The sequence below is a fragment of the Nasonia vitripennis genome, chromosome 1 (genome assembly GCF_009193385.2).
Source record: "Nasonia vitripennis strain AsymCx chromosome 1, Nvit_psr_1.1, whole genome shotgun sequence".
In the NCBI taxonomy this organism is placed as follows: Eukaryota; Metazoa; Arthropoda; class Insecta; order Hymenoptera; family Pteromalidae; genus Nasonia; species Nasonia vitripennis.
This window is the reverse complement of record NC_045757.1, coordinates 7,445,699-7,458,395: the sequence shown is the minus strand read 5'-3', so window position 1 is coordinate 7,458,395 and position 12,697 is coordinate 7,445,699. Positions and strand designations below refer to the sequence as shown.

The 12,697-nt window shown below is 48.8% G+C and overlaps 1 protein-coding gene across 5 annotated transcripts in view; it reads left to right on the top strand.

The window, feature by feature from the left end:
- The window catches only part of LOC100121596 (CUGBP Elav-like family member 4), a 566,446-nt gene that overhangs the window by 58,333 nt on the left and 495,416 nt on the right, over positions 1–12,697 (top strand). For 4 of the 5 annotated variants that reach the window (XM_032596161.1, XM_016982053.3, XM_032596160.1 and 1 more), the window contains one exon: positions 2,387–2,469. In XM_032596161.1, coding sequence (XP_032452052.1) covers positions 2,387–2,469 — 83 coding nt within the window. Of the gene's footprint in view, positions 1–2,386; positions 2,470–12,697 lie in introns of those variants that run through there. The other variant, XM_032596164.1, reaches the window with a different exon arrangement.

Below are 12,697 nucleotides of genomic sequence, written 5' to 3'. Positions count from 1 at the left end.
AGTGATAAAACTCGTTAGTCCGCGGACGGCCCGATTAGAAAAGCGCGCCTCTTTCATCCTTGCGGTCATTAATTACGTCAAGATAGAGGGAGAGAGCTTTTCTGAATGAAAAAAAGGAACGACTCTCGCTTTCAATTTATTACTTTGTTGCACTCCACGTGGATTTCGTTGCGGTAGCGAAAAAGCATAGAGTCGGCCGTGGCAAAAAGCCTTCATAATCTGGCGGGAAAAAGCCAGCGGCTATAGCGCGGCAAATTCGAATTTAACGAGTGCGATTTTCTTCGCGAGAGCAAGTGTAAAACAGCGAGTGCGCGCACCTGCGCGCGAAAAACGCGCTTGCCGTTTGTTGCGGTGCGGGAACACGCTGTGCAGACGAGCTTGCGTTGAGCTTTTTTGCGGGAAAAAGAGAGAGAGAGGTGCATTCTTGATCGAGCTGTTTTGTCGGGTTGTTGAAACAAGTGTTTGTGATTTACGATTGCATACTGCTGAGTCCACTTGCTGCGGGACGAAATTTGTTTTTGTATATTTTATTACAGAGGAAAATGGAATTTGAAATTGAGCGAGGCATCGATTTCCAGCGTTCAATTTCGTACACGTCCCATTTCGCGTATACTTTTTGAAAAAAAATCGAGCCATGTGAAAATAATACGAAATGTATAGACGGTCGATAAATTCTTTGGGAACATAAACAACGACAGGAAAGAGAAATTAATACATCTCCGCGATGTACGCGCTGGCCGCAAGAATAAATCTTCCCAAATGAAGGAATACTTCCGGCCTCGGCACTCGGATGTTTTTCCTTCCGCGCGAGCATCGGATTTACGCTGACTGAGCTTCGATTCGACGACGATAGCCCGGCGAAGCCGCAGAGAAGTCGTGCACATATAGCATACCTTATACCGAGCGAAGGAGAGAGAGAGAGAGAAAGAGAGGAAAAGCGAACAAGCAGGAGAGAGAAAGATTATGATTTACTCGAGCTCACGGCTCATTGGAGCGACGAGACCACATACTAACCGGAAGACGCGAATAATGACGCTGTGCCGCGGATAAATATCTGTGCGCCGCCGGATGCGAAGTGGATCTCGGAAGTAAGACTCTCGGCAATATCCCGATTACATCCGACGTACATATAATCCACCTACTGAGGTGCAAGAAAAAACAAATACACGGAAAATCTCCCGAGAACAAAATCCGATAGCGCGCTATATCCCCGGGAGCTTACAAAATGAAACGTGTATCGCGGCTAACGACGGTAATAAATAGGTTTTCCGGCCCACGTGCGCGCTACAGAGACAAGACTCTCTCACGTGTGCGGTGCGCGCTCGTCGGAATTTATCGCACGTTCGGCGATTTATCGGCGATGCGCCGTTGGCTCCACTGATAGATACGATACGAGAGAGAACGGCGCGTCGCGCCGGTGTAAATATTTTGCTTTCTCTCCTCGGTCGCGGATCTTTCCTCAGGCAATGGATAGGCCGTGGCTGAGCTGAATTTTTCAAGGGAGTTTAATTTTTTTCTTTTTTTATATTCAACGAAAAATTCAATCTATTCTGGATGATCCGACTATCATCATGACGAAAATAAAATAGAATAGAAAAAGTAAAATAGAATATTTCTAGTCGAGAGGGACGTCGCGCGCGGGGGGAATTTCGCGGATCTAAAAAGAAAGGTAATAGAGTTCTTTTTTAAAACTTCCATTAAAAGCGTAATCCCTGTCCAAACGAGAAAACGTTCCCGCGCGCCGGAAGTACGTACGTCCGCACTCCGACAAAAATAACCTCTCTCTCTCTCTCTCGCTCTCTCTCTCTCTCTCTCTCTCTCTCTCTCTCTCTCTTTCTCTTTCCGCGCAAAGGTCATAGGTACGCGAAATCCCAACTGTTATTAGCTGAAGAAAAACGACGAGCTATGACAGAGGAAAAGAGGGAGAGCGGTTCGCTGCTCTCAAAACGATAGCAATTAAGCCGCGCGAGCCATTATCGGCTGCGCTCGATTCCATCGCGAGAGGAGGCCGACTCTCTTATCAACTGTCGCGTACTTGATTGGCCGAATCGAATATCGGAGAGTGGAAGCGAGTTGTTCGACGAGATGAAGAAACTCTCCGAGCTGTTTTGCGATGCGCGTATCTTGACGAGCTCACCTTTTGTGCGCGAGAATGTTTTGTTCAGAAAACGAGAAGAAAAACGAGCTTGCAGAGCTGAATGAAACGGCTAACAAGGCAATTAGCAATCCCATAAAGTAATTGAAATGCACACGAGCGCGGCGATCCTTACAAATTCGCCGCGGCCGAGTCAAGCGAAGTGAAAAGAAATGATTAACCCTGCCTATAATAAAGCGAGACGAGCTGCATCACACAGGCATTCATCTTTCTTTTCTTTTTTCTTTGCAGGCTGCGCCTTTCTGACCTACTACAGCCGTGACAGTGCAATCAGCGCCCAGAACGCTCTGCATGAGAAGCGGACTTTGCCAGGGGTGAGTTTCTCCATCTCTATCTATCTATCTATCTTTGCCCCCCTCTCTCCTTTGTTATCGGACGCCGCGAGTATAACTTTCTCTGCCGCCGCTGCATAGATTAAACTTTTAGTTATGCCGGACTGTGCCGGCGAAGTGTTGAAAAGTCTCGTGCATCACGGACGCCAGGCCGGCCTGTTTTGATTTTCTCGTTAGCGGATGATTAGCTGATTTTAATCGGGGAATGAGCCGTGGCATACATTTTAATTTCAGCTCGAAGGAGCAGAGAGGGAGGGCCTTTATCGAGCCGATCGATGGAATTAATTAACGACGAGAAGATGGCTTATACACAGCGGAAGAGATTACTTTCGGTTCGTTTCTCTCCCGCAATAAAAACAGCTGCCGTCAAATTAAAGCCTCGCGACGTGTTTCTATTAAAAAAGAATCGATGCGCTTGCAGCGACGAGTTAATTTCTCAGCGTTACTTCTCGTTGAGTCGAATTGAAATTTCTACTATCGGAATTCGGCCGACGAATAGCTCATCGGATAACTCGTGTAAAGTAATCGATGGACACATTTTTAACGCTCTCGTGCAGCCTCCCGTATTTCCAGGATTCTTCGCGAGCCCTCGCGCAGGGATTATATTCGCGAGTAATTCCAACTATTCATTAGCAAAGTCGATCGTCACACTGCGTTCTACGTCGGATAAAAATCCAGCCCCATTACACGTGACGACAAACGCGCCAAGGCAGTCCTATATAGCGGCCTGAATCATCCGGCGGATGACAAACTCGAATTTAAAAGACACGTTCCACAACTACTGCAGCAGAGCCAGCTCTCCCTTTGGCAACGTAAGCGCCGGTAAAACAGCAGTCGGCCTTATCCCGAGGCTTAGCGAGAAAGAGCGAAGCTTTGGCACGCGTCGGCCTCCTCACAGCCACTCTCCGTTATCCCCCGTGGCGCTTCGCTCCCGCAGGGCCGTTATGTTTCGTTAATCTATCCCTCCCCGAAAACAAAGGCTCTCTCTCTCTCTCTCTCTCTCGGCAATAGCAGCAGTCGTCGCGTGTCTTCTTGGCAGCGCCGCCAGACGGAAATCGTTTTAAATGTTGCTCTCCGTGTTGCGCCTGAATTATGCCTACCCTCTCTCACTGCGAGCGGTCCATCCGACACTTTTTTCCCACCGCGTATTTATACGAAAATTGAAGACGCAGCAGCGCTGGTGCACTATTCACGCGCACCTGAAGCAGCGAACGCTTATTCGTATAAACACGAAATAGAGGGAGGGGCGGAGGAAACTCCTGAGCAATAATAATGCCTCTGGCCGGTACTGCGCCGACCGCTAAACTTAGCTCTTCCGTACCTATACACTATACTGCACGTGTGTGTGTGTGTATAATCGCGGCGCTGCAGCGCGAAGCGAAGAAACATGGCCGCGAGCATGCATGATGCTCGTCTATTACGGGCTGCATTATCTCGGGGCCGACGTTCAAGACACGGCAGCGTTTCAGGCGCTACTGCTACCGATAAATACTATCGCGATGAGCCGCTTCTCTGTGTACAGGCTGTGTATACGACTCTCGCTCCTGAATTTTGACTCCGCGCTCGGACTTTTGCGCGGACGAGAGCGCGCGCTTGCTGGACGAAAATAGAGACGATGCTTCGAGGCTCTCTCTCTCTCTCTCTCTCTCTCTCTCTCTCTCTCTCTCTCTCTCTCTCTCTCGCTTTGATCTATCGCCGCCGGGCGTTGCGCGCAAGAAAAGGCCTTTGGTGATAATGACTCTACTGTGAATCGCTCTCTCGACAACGACGAATCTTTGATGGTTCTCGACGAGCCGATAATGGAAAAAATCTTGGAAACAAAAAACTGGGTTACCGCGCGCGCGCTCCAGCAAATCAATCGCGACGAGGAGAGAACAGCGATATACCGAATTAGACTTGCGAGAGGCGGCGTCGGCCGCTTGAATTTTGCTGAACCCTGAATTTTGCATTTCCGACCCCGATCGAAAGCACACCTCAGCCGCGATGCATTAGCTGACCTATAAATAAATACATATTGCAGAGGTGAAACGCTCGCGCGCGCGCGCGAGCTTTAATTGACTTGATTCGTCGCTCGCTGTTTGAAAAGCTCTTCGGATGACGTTGGATGGACGTCTGATAGATTTGACGGCTGTTATAAATATCCGAGATACCGCTAGTGGGCGCTCGGGACTTTCGGTGAAACGGTTTCAAAAATCTGTGCATCAGCAAGATATCTATTCTCGTGTTCCAGCTCGGCTCTATATAAGGATAAAACCGATAACGCTGGCATGTCGGAGCGACAGTTATGAGCGCGCGACAATAAAAGAATCCTTGACAAATCATGAAGCGCTGCGGCATCATCGAAGATGCAGCACCATAGATCAGACAGAGAGAGCGTGTCAGGAAGGTGCGATCGCGCAAGCGCCCCGGCGCGAATTTATTGTCGCTGGATTAATTACGCAGTTGCGTGATTCCGCGGCGCCGCCATCCCTCATCGCTCCGGGACGATCCTTATCCCTCTGCCTCTCTTTCCGCTATCGCATATACACACACACACACGCACGCACACACACACACGCACACTCACATACACGTGTACACACAGAGTCGAGCTTTGATCGAAAGCTCGCGTGCCTCGGAGCTTTCTTCGGAGTTTTTTTCTCGCGCGGGGAAGCTTTTCGAGCTGATGAAATTTATAACTCTTACGCGCGTCTGTGTCTGCGGATATAATCCGTATTATGGTAAGGCAAACAAAGAGCTACAGGATGAGCGTACGCACGCGCGATAATTTTATCAAAATTCAATATTGACCAAGTACACGGACGCCGATGCGCTGATTTACCGCGTGCGGTTTGCGAAACGAATCTGCGCACAGGCTGATGTGGATCAACAGGAACCGCTGGCTCTTGAAGAGCATTGAATCTTTCGTATACAAATTTCGTCATACATCTGATGTTATGATCGACTCTCCTGATTTTTTTTTTGTGTAATAAGCGACGTCGTGCATACACATACCCGCTCATCTATCGCGTGGGCTCACTTAGGCGAAATTAAACGATGCCCCGCGAAATCCTTTTGTCGAGATCGAAGAAACTCTGCCGTCTTAATACTGCTGCTGCTGCTTCTTTCCGGGTAAGACATCTGCGGCTCTGCCTTCGGCTGCCGTCCCCTTTAAGCGCTTAAAGCTAATGCAGCAGGATAGATGCCGAAATGGAAGCTCTCTATCCCTCTGTTGTGGAAGCTCGCAGGGATTATTTTGAATTTAATTTCCATTTCGAATTCCTCGCTGTATCCGCGCGTACGAGCATACATTTTTAAGCAGCTCCGAGTTAATTTCGAGTTAATATTCCAGCAGGATTGAGGATCGCGAGAGTTCATTTAACCGCGCAACGACCCCGCGTGGATCAAAGTCTATAATAAACGCGTGTATAATTCGTAATCCGAAGGAATCAAGCTCCTAACCATTCGATCATCTCCGCGAGTAGCGACGCGTCTATAAAAAGCTCTGCACTAAAGAATGCAGAATGCCCGCCACTTCAACATCGCAATTAAAAGAATCCTTGAGTATACAGGGAGTAAGCCGACGAGCCGCAACCGGTCGAGAAAAAAAACCCTCTCTCGCCTCCTCCTCCTCCTCCCGATAAAGCTTTCTAGATTTAATTCCTGTTTATTTATCTTGGCGCTTCTGGCGGCGCACGGCGGCCTAACGTTAACAGATCGCCAGATGTTGCCGGCGCTCTCGGCCGCGTATTTCACGCCGCGCGACAGAAAAATCCATACCGGCACCCGGCTCAGCCTACCGCTCGAGCTTCTTCCTTCTTTTTTTTTCAATTTTCGCGCGCCCGCGCGAGCTTTTTTCTGGGTTTTGTGTTTCGCCGCGCGCATACTCACAGCGATCGATCCCTCAGGTAATTTATGTAGCGATGCGAAATTGCAGCGCTGCGTTTGCGTTATAAATATGCATCGCTATGATAATCGAGGGAGTAGTATCGTTCGATTTTAAAATAGATCCCATGATCGTGTAGGGGGGTGAGCTTTATTGTGCGGTGATTCGTTGTACGGCGCGTATCGGGAGAAAAAAGGATCATTATTCCACGATGAAAATATATCCCAAGCGCGAGAGCGACCTGAATGTTTCAATCAATGACTAATGAACGCGAAAATCGGAACGGCCCCCCTGTGCACTAAATCAATTTTAATCACCGCTGCTGCCCGTCGAGCGCGCGCAGCGCGCGGCTCTCGCGATACGTACAAACGTTTCAATCTCTCGCTTGCTCGCTCGCGTGTATCGTCGTCATCGATAAAAAGAGAGAAAGAGGGACGCGTTTGAATAAAATTCGTGTTCAATTAGCGATTATATTATGGCCAACCGCGTAACCGGATATTTCGTACTTTTCAATCGGATTTCCGCTGAGCTTCGCTGAGATGATTATGTGTGATTATGCCATGAGCTTGAGGTACTTTTGTAGATTAGCCGACATTTTCCAGAAGTGTCGCTTAACAGGTGTGTGTATAGAGCGAGACGTCGGAAGAAATGAATGAGTTCTTTTTATCAAAGCTTGCAAGCTCAGCTCGTCCATCTCGAATTGAGCTTATCGATTCGCGCTCTACACACGAGTCTCGACAGTTATGATCTCTCGAGTGCGCAACGATCGTTTCGACTTTCGCGAATATACAATCGTATTATACCCCAGAAATTACATCGTTAGCGAATTAATCGAGACACAGGCCACACTTGGCGCGGGAAAATATTATTCACGAGATATCTCTCGCTCCGCGCTATAGCAGTGCGCGATTTATGGTCTCCCAACAAATAATGAAAATTATTAATGACAGTGGAGCGCTTGAAAAAGCTCCGTCTCTTTCCTCTCGGAGCTACGAGGAGAGAGAGAGAGAGAGAGAGAGAGAGAGAGAGAGAGAGAGAGAGAGAGAGAGAGAGAGAGAGAGAAAAAGTTAAATCTCCGTGCCAACGTTTTCATTCCATACACACGAGTAATCCGTTCGAATGGTGTTTTTTTTTCTCGCAAACCGGGGGGAAAAGCGACAAAAACACGCTATCGCTTCAAAGAATTATTAACGACGCGAGCTGCACGGATGGCCGAGCTTTGTTTAAACAAATCGCAGCAGTGCGTCAATGTCGTCGCTGCTGAGATCAATGCGCGGCGCAGTAGTCTATACACAGCTAGAGATCCCAATTTCCTCGGGGAAAAGAGAATCCGCGCACGATCCTCATTTCTCAGCAAACGAGCAAACTCAACAAGGGCCGCGAACGATCGGGCAAAAAGCTTCGCACTAAAACTCGCATTACCACATCCTCTCCCCGGCAACTTTTCCTCTCACGTATAGGTATCCGCGCCCGCTCTCTCTCTCTCTCTCTCACTCTCGACACAATGATCCATCTCACACACAGAGACAGAGTGAGTGGTTTCTTTTGTTCATCAAAAAAGCCTTTCGAGGCTGCCTCATGCCGCTACCTCCTCGAGAGCGTTTATCTGCGCGATGTTGCTCTAAGAGATGAAATGAAGGGGGCGCCTCGATCGCTCCGCGCGATAAAGACAACAGCAGAGAGACTACACTCGCGCAAGCTCGAGTTCGTATCCTCCGGGCTTTTATCGCTGCGCGCGATTGCGTGCGAGACTCGCCGGGCTTCTATTTATCCTCTTTCTCTCTGCGCTCTCCGCTGTATCCCCGAAATTCATTAGTTCTCTCGGGGCAAGATATACTGTGTGTCTTTACGTAATGGTATCCAGATACGCATTTCAGCGTACTAGACGCTAGGGGGCGTCCAATTAAAAGTGACGCAGAGAAGAGCTTGCGGGGAAAAAAAGAAATCGATTCGATCGATTCTCCCGTCGTCGTAGCGAGCGCGCTTTTTCGCGGATAATAACGCCGTGGAGCTTGCGGCCAAAGGAAAACCATCAAGTCCGCGTCGTCGGGCGATTTGATGGAAGGTAAAGAGCGCCTCGCGCGCGCCCGCTCTCGCTCGTATAATGAAACGCTTTAACGATTCAAGCTGGCGAAAAAGAGAGAACGAAAGGCTTTCCGATGATTGTGATTTGGACGATTAAAGATACGGCCGTAGATTTTACGGGGCGGTGAAGCTTTATGCCTTGATTTTTAATCTCCCTCTCTCTCTCCCTCCTGCTAGTTTGCAAAATCCTTCTCTCCTATACACGTATCTAGCGCTGTGTGAATTATTCGGCGAAAACTCCACTGCTATAGCCACTAACGAAACGAGCTTACGCGTGCGCGCTTGTATAAGAGCTTTCGTCCCTCCCCTCCCTCGTAGCGCGTGGCGCGGCCGGCTCGGCCTCGTGGCAACTCCTGCGCGATCAGTTCGGAATTCCGGCGGCACACGTGCGACGCAGTCGTCTCGCTTGCTCCGGCGTCGCGATTCTATCGTGGGTTTTTCCGATAGATACTCGATCAATCGATTTTTTTGTGCTTTTTTTCGTCGGTACAGTGCTGACTAATGGTGTTAAGTCGAGCGCAGGATACAGGCGACTGTCGATCGGTGGGAAGCTTTTTCTCGTTACCCATGGCTGATTGACGTGGTGTTCCAGTGCATCGTTTATTATTTTCAAGTCGAGCTTGCGGAGGTAAAGAGAGAGGCAAATTTAGTGGCAGTGCTCGTGCTAAAAATCATCGACAAGTGCTCCCAGTTCACGAAGGCGTGGGTGAGCGGCAGTTGCTGGTCTACGGGATCGGCCGCGGGGCGCTGAAGGATTGAGAGAGGGCCGAAGCTCGCTGGGTGTGGATAGGCTGGAAAGATGGTCGACTTCATCGCGCTTCCGGAGATCTCTTACTTTTACGACGAACTTTTGGTACGAATACATTGTAAATCCGAAATTCAAGTAGCTTTACAATGCAGCGGAGATTGTTGTGCGAAAAGCTCTCGAAAGCTCGACCGTCAGCAGAGCGAACATTTAGCGCGATATTTTTAGCCTCTACTCCTCCGCGCTCGTATATAAAACACTCTCGCAGCAGGATGTGCGGAGGGCATTTCAATAGATCGTTTTTAAGGTTAGTTACTTTTTGAGAATCTATGAAGTTGAAAACTGGCCGCGTGCCACCAAGTTCACCCATCGACTGATTCGTAAGCAATGAAATCATCCGTGGAAAGCTGGCTCGGTTTTCTCGCCTCCCTCCCTTTCTTTCTTTATTTTTTCCGCTCTGATCCGCATTCCCATTTGCTTCGGCCCTTAAATAATAAAAATTTGTTTATAAAACGTGCCTGCACATGAGACGTGTACGCGTTCTGATCTTCTATCCGGTTAATACACTGGAAGCACAGACGCTAGTGTCAGAGCTTTGATCCGTCAGGGCGACGCTTTTAATGAGAAACGGACGTGCAGCGGCGCTATGGTCAAAATTCAATTACGGCCTCTTAACTGCGGCGGTCGGGTTAAAGGGATGGAAGACGAAGGGCGAGCGTATTATACAGGTAAAAGCAGAGGCACTAAGTGCCGGACCGTCGGCTTTGAAGCTTCGCTACTTTTTGCAAGAGAGAGAGAGAGAGAGAGAGAGAGAGAGAGAGAGAGAGAGAGAGAGAGAGAGAGAGAGAGAGAGAGAGAGAGAGAGAGAGAGAGAGAGAGAGAGAGAGAGAGAGAGACTATTCGTCGTTTCCGAGCTGCAGCTGAAAGGGAGAAGCTTTGTGTCCATGCACGCGGCCAGTCGCGTGTGCTGCTTGCGAAAATTCGAGAGTATTTTGGATGGGATTAGTGTTTCCGTTTGGCTGCTTTTGAAAATTGGTCGAGTGCTTCGCTTTCGAAATTTTAATCCGAGTTGAAGTAGTGCAGGGTTAATTTGATTATTCACCTATAAATATCTTGGACAACTAAGAGGATACGCCTTGACTTTACACGCAAGCTCGGAATTAATATGACTCGACATTTTTCTAGTAATTTAAAAGCTCGTTTATTTATCATACCCTCTCCCGGATATAACTAATAATGCGAATTCCATCAAGCATTTCTCAACGTAATTTCAGCTTCCACCGAACCACTAATTATCCTCTTCACGATCCTCTACCCCATTCCCAGCGAAATTCCAGACCACATCCTCGAAATAATAATTCTCGAAAAGCGCATCCGGAAAAATTCGTTCGGAGCCTGCTCTTTCCGAATTTCAATATCTCTCTTTCCCCGAAAAGCCAGGCTCGGTTCTCTCTCTCTCTCTCTCTCTCTCTCTCTCTCCACATACCTACGTGACAGACATCCTCCGTTCTCTCTCTAGCGTCTCTCCTATACACACATCGCACGTAAGTCCTCGTCGCATTCCGCAAACTTGCCATGCGATGACGAAGACGGCAACCCATTTCTCGGTGCGCGCGGCAACACAATCCGTTCCCCTGACGCTCAATATCATATCCATCGATGACGAGGCGTGCGAGCGCGCGCAGGAAAATCTTCTCGCACCGTCGCGCGAAATAACGAGCGCCGGAATTGGATTCGTTTGCCGCTGCTGCTTCGTCCTCGTCCTCGTCGTCTTCTTCTTTTTCTTCTTTGCTCGCGATCTCGTGTAGGAGGCGCGTGTAGGAGCAGGAAATTGAATACGTCCTACCCCTGGCGTGTACGACATGCGCCGCTGAATGTATAGAGGGCAGAAGGGATCGATGTTGCTCTCGGGCTTTTGCAGCCTCTCTCTCGCAAGGATGTGCTCCACTTTTCCGCGGATTTTTCTTCTGACGCTCGTTAATGCTGGGAATTTTTCCGGTTTCTTTATTTCAGCGAGGATGCGATATTAAGGGGTCTGCCGGAGAATCGTCGAGCGTCGGTTACCGACGCTTTACCGAGCGATAATTCAAACTCGCCGGCGAGAATTCCCGCGACCGCGCACTTCCGTAATATAACTTTCGGCTCTTGAGCCGCACACGTCTCCGCGCATAAAAGTCCGACGAAAAATTTCCCGCGCTCCCGCTCGTCGTAATGCACGGAGTGCAGGGACCCGGCGCTAGCCGCTAAATAAAAAGGGGGCACCCCCCCCCCCCCCTCTAACGCCAGAAATCTCTCTGCGCTTGCACCTGCAGCAGCGGCGAAGCTCGTCTACCGTATTCCCTCGCTTCATCTCTTGCGCCTCTTAAAACTTTCCTCCATCTCTCCCGTGCGACAAAACGTTTTACTGGCCACAGGCGGCTCTCTCAGCGGCAGAGAAGGAGAAAGAGAGAGAGAGAGAGATAGAGAGAGAGAGAGAGAGAGAGAGAGAGAGAGAGAGAGAGAGAGAGAGAGAAAGAGAAAATACATAAGGTCTCACCGGTCACTGGAGACCTGCCCGATTCCTTCCTCTTCGGCTCGGCCGCCGATATCAGCTGCCGGGACAAATAAAATTTTCTCATTTTCCCGCGCCGACCGTTCGCCAAAGTCGACCCCCGAGACTCCCTCTCTTCTCTTTCTCTCTCGCTCTCTCTCAGCTTCGTATCAAAGTTGTTCGCCTCAGAATCGGCGATTCGGCTTTTCGGATTTTATAATGCGGAAAATGCCGCTGTGTATTTTCGCGCTGCTGCGCTCGCGAAATTGGATAGTGTGTGTGTGTGTGTGTGTGTGTGTGCAGGCGCGCGTCACATTTCTCGTCTCTCTTTGTCCGGGTTTTCAGCGAATATGGGTCAGTTTTGACGTTTCACGCGGAAAAAGCCGCGCGCGCGTTCAATAATGTATAGAGAAAAAAAAATTATTGGGAAAACTTTTCTATGTACTTCGCGCTCCTCCGTCTTGCCTCGCCTTCTCCTCTTTCGCGTATATTTCTTCCCCGTCACGTATTTCATAACACGAGTCATGCTCTCCCTCTCCAGTCGGACACGCTCGATGATATCAATATCAAATTTTTTTGCGGTCGGTCTAGATACCAGAGGGCGTGTGGGTGTATACATTTAATAAGGGATTTCAGCCAGGTGCTAATAAAATTACGCTATACTCTTCCTTTTATTAATTTAATTTGTTTTAAGATCTCCGCTCGCTCAGAGTGTCCTCCTCTTTCGCGCTACACAGAGAAAGAGAGCGAGAGCCGCGCTTCATAAAATGTAAGTCTTTCGCGATAAAGTTACTGGCGCGCGGAACGTCCGAAACAGCCTCTTACTTTACGACCGTCTTAAAAGTTTTTTCTTGTAATATCATGAGAGAAGTTTGGGTGTAAGGTTTTATTGGCCGGAAGAATGGGAAAAAATGAAAAGAGTTTATTTTTATATTTTCTTTGTTTACAAATAACTTTTTCCTTTTACTACCCGAGCGCGGCCTTT